This window comes from Pollachius pollachius (genome assembly GCF_949987615.1).
Source record: "Pollachius pollachius genome assembly, chromosome: 17".
Classification (NCBI taxonomy): Eukaryota; Metazoa; Chordata; class Actinopteri; order Gadiformes; family Gadidae; genus Pollachius; species Pollachius pollachius.
The window spans coordinates 7289958-7307815 of NC_136950.1; the positions used below are offsets into that span (position 1 = coordinate 7289958).

The 17858-nt window shown below is 43.6% G+C and overlaps 1 protein-coding gene across 1 annotated transcript in view; it reads left to right on the forward strand.

Annotated features, from left to right (window-relative positions):
- The first annotated feature begins 209 nt into the window (after positions 1–209).
- myo3a (myosin IIIA) overlaps positions 210–17858 on the forward strand; it is a 49381-nt gene continuing 31732 nt past the window's right edge. The window contains exons 1-4 of the mRNA XM_079754369.1: positions 210–392; positions 2201–2335; positions 14183–14287; positions 14928–15027. Of these exons, the coding sequence (XP_079610495.1) occupies positions 225–392; positions 2201–2335; positions 14183–14287; positions 14928–15027 (508 nt within the window). The 5' untranslated portion in view covers positions 210–224. The remainder of the gene's footprint in view (positions 393–2200; positions 2336–14182; positions 14288–14927; positions 15028–17858) is intronic.

Here is a 17858-nt window from a genome sequence, read left to right on the forward strand (position 1 = left end):
TCTCTCCATCAACAACACAGTGGTCTTCAATCTCAGGCCTGCGGCATGATTGTCCAAACTCTTAGCTATTTCAGTCAGATAATTAATTGTATGGTTTTCGTAAACTAATAATCATATCGATTAAGAATAGGATTTATCTCACTATTTTCGATTTGTAAAGTGAGTAAAATATTTGGTGACCTCAATGTTCTTTTCTTTTCGTTTTCAGGAGATCCCTCCTCAAGATGTTTCCACAAACAGGAAAATCAATCGTGTTTGATCACTTCCCCGATCCCACGGACACCTGGGACATCGTGGAGACCATTGGGAAGGGGACCTACGGCAAGGTTTACAAAGTGCTCAACAAACAGGATGGCAGCAAAGCAGCCGTGAAGATACTGGATCCCATCCACGTGAGCTCTCTCTCTAACTACCTTCAGAGTCTGGTCCGCTGTGTGTTTCATTGTACGACCTGATTATTATAGCTTTACCATACAGTACTAAGAGTACCCCTTAGAACATTAACATAAATACTACTATTAATACTAACGCCAATATTAGCACCAACATAACTATCAATATTGATATAGGTACAAATAATAGTTATACTATTACTTATTCTACCAATCCTACTAATAATACTAGTACTGATAATCATAATGCATAATATCTGTTTGAATACATAATCATAATAATAACTTCAAAATGGGCTCAGTAGAGCACAGCCAAAGAAGCTGCTTGACAGGGGAGCCTGGCTTGGAGGCTAACCAGTCTAGATCAGCAGATCAGTCTATCGGCTGATCTGCAATGAATCCGATGACACCCCACAAGGCCCCCTTTTTAAGGATTCTCAAGAAATGGGTGGGGCTGGGAATGTTCACCAAACAATCATCATCAACCCTTGGCAAACCTTTCAGGATAAATTTGTGGTGTTGTTACGCAAATCAATGGGATTTCATGTACCTTTTTGATACCTATCACTGCCCCTTTTGGCGGATTGGCACGAAAAATGAACCATGTCTTACTTGGCCCCTAACCAACCTAGCCACCACATTTGGTGTAGATCCATGCTCAACCTTTAGAGATATCCTACACAAAGACAGACACACGTCGGGGTTGAAAACATAACCTCATTGGGGGAGCACAAATAACAGTAATAATCATGTCAACACCAACAGCTGGGGTAGGAACTGGGCCAAGTCCTTTAATTTAGGGTATTACGATTAAATGGATCATGGGGAGTTTGAGCAGAACCGTGTGGTTTTGGTGGGAGCGGTTTATCCTCTGAAATCCCTCCTTGTGCCAAGAAATGTTTAGAGGTGGGGAATATATGTCAAATCCTTTTCTATTTAACCTATTATTTTTTCTATTATTTTAATCCTAGCCAAAAGGAATTGTGTTCAATCCCCAGTGTCCACTGTCTACCTGTAGCCTTGTAACCTGAAGCCTTGAGCAAATGCCTCAAACTAACCCCGTCCTGCTCCCAGATGACATGTAGCTGAATGCACAGGACGTGTCTTTGGATAAAAGCCTCTGCTAAATGATTAAGTAGTAAACACGGAAGTGTAACAGGACTCTGCATCGAGCTGTGCTTGTGTGAGACATTGAAAGTATGTTCTTGGATGTTACCTGTAAATGTAACATGACCCATGCATGGAGCTCTGCTGGTGTGGTACATAAAAGTATGTTATGTTAACTGTCAATGTAACAGGACTCTGCATTGAGCTCTGCTAGTTTGGTACATGTAGGTTCTTGGATGTTACCTGTTAATGAAACATGACTCATGAGCTGGGGATGTGCGTGTGTGTCTGTGTGTGTGTGTGTGTGTGTGTGTGTGTGTGTGTGTGTGTCTGTGTGTCTGTGTGTGTGTGTGTGTGTGTGTGTGTGTGTGTGTGTGGGGGGGGGGGTTCTGTGTGTGTGTGCATGCATATATGTCGGCGTGTAGATCTTATGACAGTACTCATTACCTTACTACACCCCAAACACATACACAATGGCCCATGGTCCCAAATAGTTCAAACCAAAATGATGAGATAATATTGTCTAAAAGTATTTGTGGATATGTGCCGATGCACCTTGTACTTTTATCTTAAATAATCTCAAAGTCATTGAGTAAACTTGCATGATGTGAAATGGTATATCACCCTACAAGGATAATATTGATGTATTCATCTGAGTGGACTAATGCTGATATTCACTCATCAATATGTATGTGTTGCAGGACATCGATGAGGAGATCGAGGCGGAGTACAACATTCTCAAGGCGCTCTCAGACCACGCCAACGTGGTCAAGTTCTACGGCATGTTCTACAAGAAGGACGCCAAGTGTGGAGACCAGCTGTGGCTGGTCCTAGAGGTAAGCTGTGGCTGCTGAACGATGCTATGTTCATACTGCTACGTTTACTCTCGGAGGAACCCAGGGGTATGGCTGCCTTTCATGCTTTTTGTAATTATGAACTTCACTTATCTGTTCTTTGATGAGAAAAAGCTTTTCTGCCTCCAGCTACCTTCATTCAAGCTTTATTTTGTGTTTTTGTGGTTTTTATGTTATTTTGCTTTATTGCTGAAGTTAGCTTTCACCTTGCTTTCACCTCACATACTGTTACTATCCTTTCATTCTGATCAGAAGGATTTGGATTTGAGGAACATTAGGTGGCCCTGAATCCCCTGGTGGCTGACTTGAAAGCAAATAATCTTTAATGCAAGAGTTCAACTAGATTAAAGAAAGTACTTTCAGTTTGAATTACTTTTTTAAAGCAAAAGCCCCAAAAAGGAAGTATTTAAAAAAATTGAATGCAACATTATTGATGCTGTGTGTTCATGTGTCTCAACTGTTAGTCATCATGACCATGGCCATTCATCACCCGACTAGGGGCAGCTGGAGCGCTTGCAGGACGCCCCAACAGGGTTTACCATGTTTTACCTTATTTTTGGTTGAAACCTTGAGCCCAGCGCTCTCTGACCTGGTCATTCAACAATCAGAACGTCTCTGTTGTAGAGGAAGGTACAAAGTTGCATAGCATATGTAAAGCATGTCTAGGGTTCTAGGCTTACAATTATACTAAGGTCTAGCTCCTTTAGCTCTTCTAGCATAGGTCTAGCTCCTCTGCTAGAGCATGGTTTAAATACTGCTAGGGTTAGTCGTTTGATTCCCTGTCTACCTCAACTGGTAGAGAAAGGCATTAACACTGCCAGGGTAAGAAGATTGATTCACAGTCTGGCTCCACTGGTAGAGCAAGGCATTACCACTGCCAGGGTTTGGGGTTTAGTTCTCCCTCCTGCAACCCATGCTAAGTATGTTTGCACTCCCAGTATTGCAGGAAACTTTTAATTAAAGCATCCACCAATCAGCATGTACAACAAGCAATCTCTGTCAGTCTCATGCAGCTTCAAAATGTGGACCTCATCCCCTAACCAATCTTTACTAATGGGCAGAGAAACAGCCAATGCGATCAGACCCCTGTGGGAAACAAGAGGCATAAGAGGGGTTCTCCAGCTGCGATTGCCGTGGGTCTGGCAGAGGCCGTGTCTGTAGACGTAAACACAGCCTTCCTCTGTATGCCAAGCCAGGTATAAAGGTAGCCACCTGCAGCCACATCAAGTATTATGTAACTGACTAAGCCACTGACTCTAGACATTCTAGGCTAATTACTTTGTTAGTTATAGATCACTTAGGGTGACATGCTGCCTCACCCCAACTTGTCTGCTTGGGAACTGAGCGGTACTGGTGTGCTTTCGATCATCCTCTAGAGACACAAGCAGTGGGGAGATTTCAGTTTTGTTTTTCAGTTGATTAAGTTAAGATGAAGCAGGTGAAGCAAGGGGAGTTGGAGAGAAAGAGAGAGGGCCAGATTTGAGACCTGTGATCTCAAATTGGTTGTGTGATGAGGGTCACCATACGAGAAAGAGCCCTAGTCAACATAAAGATGTTTGCTTTTACAGGAACTCTGCTACTTCTGTTGAGTTTAGCTAATCTTTTCCCTGTCTTTTCTCGTTTGCTTTTTACAGAGTACAATCTTTGAACCTCAAATTTATGTGTGAATCTAAGCATGAATCTCAACCTAAGGCAAATGTTACATAAATCGAGTGTGTTTTATTAATTTATGGACGCCACATCTGGTATTCAAAGCAACAAAAGCAAAAACCGACTCATCCAACGTTGCAGAGACGGAGGACAAATGTGACGTAATAATTCAGGGCTTCAGAAGTTCAAGGGGACCTTGAAGCGTTTGCTCATGTTGTTGGCCTTCCCTCCCACCCAGCTCTCCCCCACCGCCCTTCTCCCCTAACTCCCCCGGAGCCCCAAGCCCCTTTTTGAAATGTCAAACTACTGACAGACGAGTAATGGGGGTCAGCTGAGTATTTGCCAGGCCCCCCATTGGTCCTTACAAACTGTGTTGTCCTCTGACCTCCATTACACACACTCACTGGACCCCGTAAGACTGGGACACATGATACTGTGTGCGTCCCTGCTGTCTGTGTGATGTATTTGGGGAAGCCTTGTTTTCAAGTGGACCGGCTTTGGTCCCAGAATGCACCACACCGTCATAACTGCCCTTTAATGCTGCTTCTAGCGCTGTGAGTTCCTTTCTTATTCAGGGTGAGTTAGTTATTTTGAATACTTTATTAAGCCAGAGGAAAATGATTTTGTCTGTCCATTAGTACAGAGATAAAGTTCACATTCATAAGCTGTTTGTGTATATACACACGGGCAAGCGCTTTGGTTGCTTCCAATTACGTTTTTTCACCATCTTTAAATATCCAAGCTGCCTGTGTTTTTAGCTAGCCATTCATTATGCATGCCAAGGAAACCCAGCCATCCTGTTCAACCCAGAGCAAGTTGTTTGAGGTGAGCGCGTTACATTACCAAACCTCTGACCGTCTGTCTCTTTGTTTAAACTTGGTTGCGAATCAACCGTTTCCATTGCTAACTGATAGCACTTCAAGGTGCTGAGGCCGATATTTCTCCCTGGTAATCCAAGCTCAACACAGCGCTGTGAGAAACGAAGCACAACGGCTTTGCCAGCCCGGTGGATTGTCTTCCCACCGCTCTCTCCTGCTTCTCTTTCTCTTCGCTGTCATGACTATCCAGTTCACTGACAGTTAGGAGATATAATGACCCTACTTGTTTTACCATTTCGTCACTTACCCTTTTAACCAAAGTGTCTTACAGTGATTTCAGGTACATTTCATTCATTGAGGAGCAGGTAGGCATCTTGTTAAAGGATGCCTACTAATGATGAATCTTCATGTATTAGGGGTCTTCAGTAGAAAATAACGGAGGTTTGTAAACCACCGATCTGCTGGGCAGTCTGAGGTAGTGTGCAGGTATCATTGGAACCACATTCCTGATTAATAAATAAAAGTAATCTCCTGTCTAACATGTTCTCACGGTATCTAGCTAGATTATTTCCAAAATAGATCCCCAGATTCACAGAAGGAAATACGCCCTTTTGGTGGGGTTATCCACAATAGGTGAGTTTTACTGTATGCAAAAACATCCTTTGCATGCAGAAGCCATAGGTGCAGCAATGTGTGTTTTTGTGTATCTGTGAATAGGGTAGCATGTGGGTGTCTATAAGGGTGTGTTTACGTGTGTGTGTGTGTGTGTGTGTGTGTGTGTGTGTGTGTGTGTGTGTACGTAGAATGCGCATATTAATAAGTGTGTGTGATTACATTCGTGTATGTGTGTGTGTATGTGTGTGTGTGTGTGTGTGTATCTGTGTGTACGTAGCAGTCGCATATTAATACGTTTGTGTGGTTACATTTGTGTGTGTGTGTGTGTGTGTGTGTGTGTGCGCGTTTGTGTGTGTGTGTGTGTCTGTCTGTGTACATGTGTCTGTGTGTGTTGAGTGCACTCTAGTTTTGGCAGCAAGGAGGTCACCATAGTTACCGGGCCGGCCTTTTATGAACTGTAATTTTCAATCTTTTTCCGCTGTGATGAGGGGTTCCTATCTGTCCCTGGTACAGAGGGCCGGCCGCTCATTACGCACAGAGGACAGCCAGACCGCGTCTTCCATTTTGTGGCTTCTTCATTGGTCCAATCATGATTCTGGATCCAGCTGTCGGTTGGCTACTTCGTTAAGAGCTCGCTAGCTAGCTAGCTTTCATCTCCAACTCCTCATCACAGCCTTGATAAAAACAACTCATAATGTAGTTCACAGAAAGAAGGAAAGAAGAATAAAACAGATGATTAGAGAAGCGGTGAAGGGAGAAAAATATGAGAATGTTCCAATAACAATGTATTTATTTTGGGGGGGAAATAAATAAATAATGCTATATAAATGAGAGATGATAGCGAGAAATGTTGGTGGGTTTGATCCATAATTGAAGGTGATGGAACTGGCTACGGTTGGATTTCTCCTCTGAAGAGGCTCTGGTAATTCGTCGGCACAGTTCCTCGTTTTGTATAGAGTCATGTTGATTACAAGGAGCAAAGAAAACAAAAAATGTCAGGCATGCAAAATGTGCGAGCCACATCGTTGTTGTTTGTCTTCATACCGTTAACAGCCGAGCTCGTTACAACAAACACAGACACATGGTTCTTACCCGTCCACCTTATCAAAACCTGTAACTTTAAGTTTAGCCAGTGAACAGAACACCTAGGACCACTTAACAACGGCACCTTTGACCAATATAACCAGATATTAATAAAGAATAGCGCTATCAGTCTTACTCTGGTGTCTGGTGTTCCAACGTCATTATTATGGTTTTGTGGGCTGTCTTTGTGTTCCATGGCAGTGTGTCCTCGCCACTCCTCTCCTGGACATCAATTGCAAATGAGCTCTAACCCGGGATATTTTGTTGGGCTGGACACAGTGACTGGCAGCAGGAACACGATACCTGTAGCCATTAGGGCTCGTCAGACGTAAGGTCACCCGCAAGGAGGAGAGAAACCACCAACACCCACAACTCTCTCTGTCTGCTTACCTTATACTCTCTCTCTCTGTCTCCTCACCTTACAGTCTCTCTCTCCTCTCTGTCTCTGTACCTTACAGTCTCTCTCTCCTCTCTCTGTCTCCTTATCTTATTCTCTCTCACTCTCTGTTTCCTTACCTTACAGTCTCTCTGTCTCCTTACCTTATTCTCTCTCTCTCTCTCTGTCTTCTTTCCGTATAGTCTCTCTCTTTCTCTCGCTCTCTCTCTCGCTCTCTCGCTCTCTCTCTCTCTCTCTCTCTCTCTCTCTCTCTCTGTCCCACTCCCTATCATAAGCTGAACCTGGGCCTTCTCTCCTTAGACCAGGAGGAGGCGTTTGATCGGGTCGATCATGGCTTTCTGTTTAGGACTTTAGAGGCTTTTGGGTTTGGTCCAGTTTTCATAGGCCTCATCAAGCTGCTATATAAAGACATTTTTAGCATCCTTAATTATCGTTCCTTTATTAAACAGCTCACTCACCAGACCTTTCTCTGTTTCCAGAGGAATACGGCAGGGGTGTGGCCTCTCTGGGCTTCTTTTGCTATCTCCATTGAACCTCTCCTTGTAACGCTGAGGGCACGCCTGGGCACCATCGCTGCACCAGGGATTCCACAGGCCCCTACCGTGTCACTTAGAGCCTATGCGGATGATGCAACTGTGATTATGCAGTCGCAGGAGGATGTGAAGGTGCTCTCTCAGGTTTTATAAACCTACGAAAGAGCTGCATCTGCTAGGATTAACTGGGAGAAATGTTCCTCCTTTTTAATTGGAGACTGGCAGGACTTCGACACCACCGGTATTGCCACAACGTTGTGTCTGGAATTTGGATGGTTTTAAGTTTTTGGGGTGTATATCTAGGAACTGTTGCATATATGGATAACACTTGGAGGGAATGGAAGAGAAAATAGCCAGTCGGTTGCTACGGTGGAGGTGGATATTACCACAGCTCTCGTATAGAGGGCGGGTGCTGGTGGTCAATAACCTGGCGGCGTCGATGTTGTGGCACAAAGCGGTCATACTTGACCCCCCGTCTCCCTCCTCTGTAGGCTCCAGGAGACTTTTGTAAACTTCTTTTGGGATGGGTATCATTGGCTGGCCCCGGGGGTTTTGTGCCTGCCTGTGGCTGAAGTAGGGCAGGGACTGATTCACCTAGCAAATAAGGTTGCTTCTATGAGACTACAGACGGCCCAATGTCTCCTCTATGTGCCCGACAGTGTGCTTTGGGTTTCCTTTGCGCGGTCAGTGATGCATGGCATTGGGGCTTTTTCCCTGGACAGTAGTGGTGCAACGGTTCACGGGTTACCCGTGATCCGTACGGATCAACCCCCACGGTTCGGGACGCAAGTGATCCGCGGATCGGCTGATAAAAAAAAAAAGTTGTGCGTTCACGTGATCATCGCATGTTTAAAGGAAAATTCCGGTATTTACAACATCATCAAGTAGCGTAGCGAAATACAGTTTCTGTCATGTTTTATTTGGCGTTCCGTAAATCCCATTGAAACCGAAACCGGAAGCGGAAATGTTTGTTTGTTTGTAGTCTTTTCGCTTGGTTCTCCGTATCAACAGTAGGGCTAGAACCGAGCGAAACGACTACAACCAACCCCCCTTGCAATGGGCAATGAGTCTTCCAACAGAAATCAATGGATTTACAAAATGCCAAATAAAATACGACAGAAACTGTATTTCGCTACCATACTTGATGAAAAAAAAGATGAGGATGTCTGCATTGCCTGGGGAGAGTGTAGACTCTAAACTCTCCCCAGGCAATGCAGACATCCTGAATTTAATTCAGGATTATTTACTATCGACGTTAAAAAGAAGAAGGAATAATGCCTTAGGTTGCAATTCTTTTAAATATTGACAATGCTTAAAGGAAGCAGGATTATTGCCTAATTTTTCACTTTATTTAGTTTTTACACATTTGAAGAATTATTTAAAGTCACATTTGTCTTGTTATCTTTTTTGTTGTTGTTGATCCGAAAATGATCCGACCCGTGACTCAAAAACCGTGACACGTTCCGAACCGTGAGTTTTGTGATCCGTTGCACCCCTACTGGACAGACATTTGTTTCTTATGACGAACAATCGATGGATACAAGGGTTTCATCTCCCTTTTTTCTATAAATCTGTCCTGGAAGCATGGAATATACTAACTGTGTCAAGAAAACCAGATGAACATTATGTTACAGAAGAGCCCCTTTTTTTTAATTGTCTCATGCCTAACCAGGAGAGTGTCGGGGATAGCTTGATCTCGGCTTTCATGGGAGCAGGCATGACCAAGTTGCAACGGTCTTGCACCTGCAAGACCGTGAGAACGGAAGTTGGAAGTTGGCACTGGAGGTCCGTGCCCAGACTGGACTGAGGTCTCTGCGCCTGGTGGCTGACCTGTTGGGCATGCTCAGAGTCCCTCTCCCGACCAGTCTCAGTGCTGCAGCAAGCAGTGTGCTAGCTGGAATACAAGAAGATGTGGTTTTCCCTGAAGTGTGTATCTAGAGGACAGGGACACCTGCTGACCTTTAATGGTCTTACTGATTTAGTTTTTGCCTCAGTTGACCGAAAGTCACTCTATCCCATATGCAGCAAATCCCTGTTTTTTAAGCAGCTGGCCAGTCGTCCAGACACCAAGCGGCGGGATCATGGACAGGTTCCACCAAACCTCTCTCCCACATGGTGGTTGCAGTACAAGCCTCCCATCTCCAAAAGAGTGGGGGACTTGCAGTGGCGCGTCCTTCACTTGGCCATCCCCACTAATCGTTTTGCCTCAAGGTTCAACCCTGACGTCATGCCAACCTGCACTTTCTGCCCAGCTCCAGACACGGCTTTTCATTTTTTTTCTAAATGCTCCAGATTGTTACCTTTGTTTTCTCTTCTGCAGACATTGTTGGGGAAACTTGGGTTTCTGTTTAATCAGAATTTGTTAGTATTTTCAGTGCGGTACAGTGAGGAGAGAAAAGGAAAATGTACACTGGCAAATTTCCTTCTCGGTAAGGCAAAGCTAGCCATCTATAAAACCCAATGAGAAGGAGGAGGCCAATGGGGAGGATTTAGTGGGGGTGTTTAAAGTGATGGTCAGGACCAGGCTGATTTTACATACTATAAAATGACTGATGAGTTTTTGTGTTTCAACCAGCGGTGGTGCATTGGTGGGGTCATATGCTTATTGGACTCCACTGATGGAATCTCTTTCCAGTTTTAAGACAATGTTTTTATTTTTAGTTCCTTTTGGTTTGACTTAACAAAAGGGGAAAGATGATGTATGTTTTTTGAGGTAACACATGGCAGAGTGATGAAATAAAAGTATTTTTAAAAGTCAAGTCTCTCTCTCTCTCTCCCCTTACGTTACACTCTCTTTCTCTCCGTCTCCTTTCCTTATACACTCTCTGTCTCTGTGTCTGTACCTTACTCTCTCTCTCTGTATCCTTACCTTAAACTCTTGATGTCTTTGTCTCCTTTCCTTATACTCTCTCTCCCTCTCTCTGTCTCCTTTCCTTATACTTTCTCTCCCTCTCTATGTCTCCTTTCCCTTATGCTCTCTCTCTCTCTCTCTCTCTCTCTCTCTCTCTCTCTGTCTCCTTTCATTATAGTCTCATTCTATCTGACTCTGTCTCCAAACCTTATACTCTCTCTGTCTCCATACCTTATACTCTCTTTTTCTCTGTCTCCTTTCCCTTATGCTCTCTCTCTCTCTCTCTCTCTCTCTCTCTCTCTCTCTCTCTCTCTCTCTCTCTCTCCTTTCCTTATACTTTCCCTTTCTCTCCCTCTCTGTCTACATCATTATACTCTCATTCTCTCTCTCTGTCTATGTCCTTATACTCTCGTTCCCTCTCTCTCACTCAATCTTTGTTTCCTTTCCTTTCCTATCTCTCTCGCTCTCTCTATATATGCATCTTACACACACACACACACACACACACACACACACACACACACTTTCGCACTCACACTCTCTTTATCTTTTTCACTCTCTCCCACTTGTAGAATAAATGTAAATACAAATAAAGGGGTTTAAAAATCTCCATGCTGAGTTAATTCTGTTTCATGTCTTTGATCATCCCCTTTTCATACACTCGAACAAACAAGCAGCACTGATTTAGTATCAGGTAATATTCCAATGCATATTCAACATATTCACTTTGGATTTGATTAGCTAGCTAGGCTAAGCACACTTGATAGACAGTATGCTGACTTCTCTGCAAGCTTTGTTGGCTAATTTAGCTTAGCTCTTTTCATCAACATATGAACAATGTTTGTACCCATCTCCTGCACTTAGTTTTAAAAGTCAAACAGATGCTTTGAATAAGAAGACACCCTTATTATGGGGCTAGCTATTGTCATTCAAATGTTTTGCTTTATGCTAGCTGCTAATAGATAGACGGCACTTTGAAAGGCAACATCTAACGCAGGGCGAAGAAAGAGCCGGAGATGGTAGCAAATTAATTTGGCTTCGACTTTTATCTTCAAACACTATTTAACATGACGAAGACGCCGTTCTCGCAGCTGGCAGAGCAAGCTTAAGATATTCCCAAATTCAGAGTTCTGGAAGGATATTGGCAGATATTAAGTGAACACAATTGCCCTCGTTGATCCTGGCTCTGCAGCAAAACGGCAATGAATAGTTGTAGTTTCAGCATTTTAAATAATCATCAAGTCTTCAAATCCTGATTTGCTCAAAAGGAAAATACCTCTTCCCATAATCTGTAATAATGAATGAGAGGCTCAGGCTAACCAAAATGTACTAGTATTTAGCTCGACCAATCTGAGGACAACCAGCACTCATCTGTATGGGTCAGTCTGCCTTGCTGGTGTAATTTAATGATGACAGCTGATCATGCCCTTGTCTGAGAACTGTCCCGACATGCTCTGTTTAACCATAGCTTTGTCTGCCTGTCTGGAGACGTCTTCGGTGAAGTCTATCTGAATCAGAGGAATCAGATAGGCCTAATCCATTGAAGCAAAGCCCTCTGGGTATCTGAATGGCTGATATATCGATGCTGAGAGATAGAACAGCATTACAATTGTCTGTGAAATATCAGGCTAAACTTCCAGCAATGTCAAAACTAGTCTATTATAAGTTTTGTTATTATTCTGTTGTTTTCACTTTCCTATTCACAAAAGGCATTTATTGTAATCTCTCTCTGTATGTATGGGCGGTTATTATGACCAAATAATGCTGATTTCATCCATCGTAGTAACCTATATTCCCAGTGACCTATATGTTATCCATTAAAGGCCACTAACATCTACATTCGGTGCGCAGTGTGTGATATAAGCTGTAAGTGAAAGAGGCAATTTATACAGCTTCCTGCGGCTCACTTAATTAACTCTGTAAATAGAATTTACACAGGGCCAATCGAAGAGAGCGTCGACTGCGACAGCCCTTTGGGTGGAATAATAATGAGCAGACAAACTGGAACCGGTCACTGACTTCTCACGCTAGCAAGCATTGCAGTGATTCTGTGCTGAGTGATCGTATACTGTTATTCTGAATATTTGATGGAAAAAACCATGTCTTGTCTTTTATGTTGTAGTTTTCTCAAGTATTTATTAAGGAACTAATATGTGTTGTACGAGCGCCTACACGTCGCAGCAGGGGTTCCAATCCTCACGCTCTGTCAGCAAACAACACTGAGCGTAGCTTCGCTAATCTAGCTAATTATCTCAATTAGCAAGAGTGGCAAATGACTCAGATTATGAAGGAACAAATGTGTTGTTGCATGAATAGATATAAAGATCAAAAATGTGTATTTCGAGTGTATGTGGGGGGATGGGGTTTATGTGTAAGTTATTTTTGTTTATCCCACAATTCCCATTTCGGATCAATATAGTATTGTCTTATCCTATGTTATTGGCATTTACAATAATTAAGAATGCATGTTATAATACAATGATATTATATTGATCATATATATGTGATGTTGACTTTATAAAATAAGATTCTTCCTTTTCCAAACATACTTATTTGTGCTATATGCCTACAGGGTGCTAGTTTTGAGTTACCTATTTGCCAAACAAAGAAAAGGCCAAATTATAGGTTATTGTTGTTGCTAGGCAACATGCAGTCATTTTCTGTAAATTGCTATTGATGGCACTGTGGCGCTCATATCCAAATACACACACACAATGACACACACACAGCCACACACACACACACACACACACACACGCATACGGACACATACACACACACACACACACACAGACACACGCATACAGACACACACACACACACATACAGACACATACACACACACAAACACAGGCATACGCATGCATACACACATGCCAAAATAACATCTCAACAAATTATAGAAAGACTGACTATAAATACCAGTGTGTATTCCATTAATAACATATCCTAATCAAACACACAAAGCCTCAATCCTTAGTAAGATTGTGAAGTAAAATGATTGCCAATAATTTCATCACTGTATCTAGGATGTAAGTGAATCATATCAATTACATTTGTCTCAAATTCTGAGGATTGCAGCTCCAGTGCATAAATATGATATTATTATACGTAATGTTTGATTATAGATCCTGTTTTTCTTCTACCAAACTCCCCACAGGCATTTATAGCAGTATCTACCACAAGTAATGTCTGAAATATTTTGAATTTGCATTTCTGAAAACAATAATTAAATCAAAATGTTGTATGAGCTCAATAGAGCTGGTGTATGATTGATAAAAATTGCGCTTCAAAGTGCTTCAGTACTTCGAAATCCAGATTTTATAAGCATAACAACTTAACAAAAATGTTCTTCCTGATACTAAATGCACCTTTTGAGAAATGCTAATGAAAAAAAATTCTTTCAGGAAGGGGGAGTGCATGATTTCAAATAGAAAGGGCTCAGAATATTTTATATCCATGTTCCTGTTCCCCTCTGCTTAGTCATCAGTGGAGAGATTAAATCCTCCTTTTTTCCTCGGCTTGCACAATCAACCCTGTCCCTGCCTCCCGCCGATAAAGGGAGGGAATGAGTCGCCTTAAATTCTCCTCAAACAATCTATCTTCTCACACACCGGGAAATCTCCACAATCGTCCCTGTGGTTCCGACCTCTCTCTCTCTCTCTCTCTCTCTCTCTCTCTCTCTCTCTCTCTCTCTCTCTTGTCTCATCCCATAATCAGCTGACTCATGCTGAGTTTAACTTCTTTTCACTCTCATTTTATTTTTACTCTATAGGTCAAAGTAATTGTCTCCATTCTGATTATGTGTTTGTGTGTGTGTGTGTGTGTGTGTGTGTGTGTGTGTGTGTGTGTGTGTGTGTGTGTCCCCCACCTCTTGTGCAGCTGTGTAACGGGGGCTCGGTGACGGACCTGTCCAAGGGGATGCTGAAGCGGGGGGAGAGAATAGAAGAGTCCATCATCGCCTACATCCTGCACGAGGCCCTCATGGTGAGTGGCCCGCCCTGATTGGTTGAGGGAGGAGATGTTGCCGTGTCTCGTACAGGTTCAGAGGTCACAGCCTTTAGCCAAGGCGCTGAGCCCACGTCGCAGCCATCATGTAAACATGATTGTGTTTGTGAGATATGTGTGTGACTGCATGGGCAAATATGTGTGACTATGACATTCTGAATGTGTGTGCGCGACTGTGTGATGATGTGTGTGACTGTGTTAATGTGTGTGAAGTTGTGTGGGATTCTGTGAATGTTATAACCGTGTGAATGCATACGTGACCATATGAATGTGTGTGTGACTGACTGACTGGATGGCGGTGTGTGTGAGACAGTGTGAATGTGTGTGTGAGTGCCTGGATGACGGTGTGTGTGAGACAGTAGGAATGTGTGTGTGTATGACCATGTGTGAGTGTGTGTGTGTGTAAATCTTTATCATTCAAATGGAACAAGTGTACAGAGAGAAAGCCTACATTATTACAATCCAGCATTGCACCAGCGGTTCAGATCACCCTCTTGGGCTTCCATAACACCACCTTCCTCCCCTTGGTAAAGCCTGATCTGACCTGCACCCTGCAGTGGTTAGACAGGGGTGAGAGAGGGGCCCATCTGAACCCCTTCTCCTGTCCCCTGGTCCCCAGGGTCTGCTGCACCTCCACGTCAACAAGACCATCCACCGGGACGTGAAGGGGAACAACATCCTGCTCACCACCCAGGGGGGAGTCAAGCTGGTGGACTTTGGTACGTCATCTGCCCGCATGCGTGTGTGTGTGGCTTCAAACATGTGTGTGTTTGTATGTGTGTGTGTGTGTGTGTGTGTGTTTGTACCTGTGTGTGTGTGTGTGTTTGTAAGTGTGTGTGTGTGTTCTTTTTATGTCTGTGTGTGTGTCTTTGAGAGAGAGAGAGTGGGAGAGAAAGTGTGTGTTTGTGTGTGTGTGTGTGTGTGTGCGTGTGCGTGCAAGTGTATGTGTGTGCCAGTGTGTGTGTGTGTGTGTGTGTGTGTGTGTGTGTGTGTGTGTCTTTAAGAGGGAGAGAGAGAGAGCGTGTGTGTGTGTGTATGTGTGTGTGTGTGTGTGTGTGTGTGTGTGTGTGTGTGTGTGTACATTCAAGTAATAAAGCTATTATTTTGTGTGGTCTATCAACCGAGCAAAGGTGTTCTTCATAAAAATGTGGTTGAATTCTGTAAAGTGCCTCTGAAATCCATTACGCCCGCTGTCGTCGTCGACGCGTTTCATTGGTTGAGTGCTTTTAACACATTCACACTCTCGGACGCTCAGAGACAACGCTGACATGTTTGTTTTTTTACCCATCATCCCCCTCCTGGGGACACTGTCGACATTCACCCATCCCACCCCTCCTAGACTTCTCCTCTCCTCTCCTTCCCTTCCTACTCTCCTTCCCTCCTCCTCTCTTCCTCTCCTTCATTCCTCCTTTCATCCTCTCCTCTTTCCTCTATTCCATTCCTCCCCTCCTCTCCTTCTCTCCTTCCTTTTCTTTTATTTCATCCATTGAGGAGGGTGGTTGCAGAGATGGAGAGAGAGGGTGGACAGAGGAGAGATAATAGTAATAATAATATTGTCTTACATTTATATAGTGCTTTTCAAGGGACCCAAGGCGCTTTACAGTGAAGGGGGGACCTCACCAACCAGATAGAGAGAGGGGTTGGAGGAAGGAGAGAGGGTGGGTGGAGGAAAGATGAAGAGATCGGCTAGAGGAGCGTGACATGGGCTGGTGGTGAGAGGGAGGTGGAGCAGGGGGCGTGGAGGGGAGAAAGATTGGGTGGAGGAGAGAGATCTGGTGTGGAAGAGAGAGAGTGGGAGCTGATGAGGGAGAGAGAGATGTGGTGGAGGAGAGAGAGGAGATAAGGAGAAGGAACAGGAGGTGGAGGGGGGAGAGAAGGAGAAGTAAATGATTTGAGCTATTTCCACCAGTGACTCATTTCTTCTGCCGCTGAAAAAAACAGCTGCCTCCTTTCATTATGAGTACATACGTGTGTGTCTTTGTGTGTGTTTCTGTTTGTGTGTGTGTGTGTGTGTAGTTCATTGAGTGTGCTGAGTGTGTGTTTAGTGCTTCTACCTGAGAATACAAAGCACAGCTCTCTCTCTCTCTTTAATGCAGAGCTCATTTAGGTTCGTCAACTCAGTATAAAAGCAGATCGACCTGACGACACCCACACACACATACAAACACACACGCACACACACACACACACGCACACACACACACACACACACACACACACACACACACACACACACACCCTTGTAGTGTGTAAGGGTGCCTGTGCTTTGTACTGTAGCAACATGTCTGAAGGGCTCAGTTAATATTTTATATCCCCTTTGACCCTTGTGGGTGCTAGCTAGTATCACCTGGTAATCTAGGTTATATCCCTCAACTATTGAGGTATATTTCTGTTATGGAAACAGAAAAAGGCAGTGTAGTTTTCTCTATCTTTTAATATCTAGTGCTAGAGATGCTCTAGCTTTCATTAGTCCGTTTAGGAATTTCACGCTTTTGTTCCATGTCAGCATTAATTTGCTAATTGTGGTTTATCCGTTTTTTGCATCTATTTCTAAAATAACACCCGGTTTACCTTTCTGCAGGATAGGTCTTTCATAATTAGATCTGCTGTTTTGTTTAGATATGCGATAAACAATACCTTGGTACAGACTTTAGGATTCATGCATACTTCATAATTTGTAACAGAGAAGAATTACCTTTTTCTTGATACATGTTTGATTTATGTTTTTTTTTTTTTATACAGACCAATATAAATATTATATCTCTAACCAAATATGAACGGTACTAAAATATTAACAGTAGCGATTAACAGCATATAAACAGTAAAAACAGTACTAAAATATTAACAGTAGCCGTCAAAGTTATCAAGAGTCGTTTAGAAAGGTCTGATTTAATGTCGACCACCTGACATTGTTCACCAATAACAATGGGATGAGAACATTCGCTCCATATGGTGTGCGTACAATAGGGGGCGCTGTACCCCTGTCCGGCCCAGCCATACGGACCGGCTCTGCGGATGACTCACTTAGCGTCACGACTTTAGCAGCAACGCATTAAGCCTCCTAGTGCTGGGGGTAGAAAACCAACGCTCCCTCCAGAGACGTTCGGGTCACGCCGTCTTAGCTCACTGGAATCATAACCAGCTTCAGGGTGGGGAACTAGGCGGGCAGGAAGTGGATCAGGTTGCCTGGCAACGAGAGGCTTGTTGGTGGAGCGTGTCAACACCACCATGGCCACTCCTGGCTGGCTGGTAGACGCCCTTGAGTGGTTGACTTGTGGTGTGCCACCGTGATGAGATGTGTGTATACCTAGCTGTAGTGTGGTGGCTCGGTGGGGTCACTTGTTAGTGCGCTTTGCAGGAAACAAAACTAGCAGTGACCCAGGGTCCATTCCTACCTGCAGACCTATGCTACAATCCCTCTTTCTCTGAATCCATTTTCCTGTCCATTTAGGATCAATCTTAACAGCAAACTAGCTGTGGTATAAACTAGTAGCATAAGCTAGAGGGTCTTTGAGGGCTGGTTTGTTACTGACATGTAATAGCTTGTGTA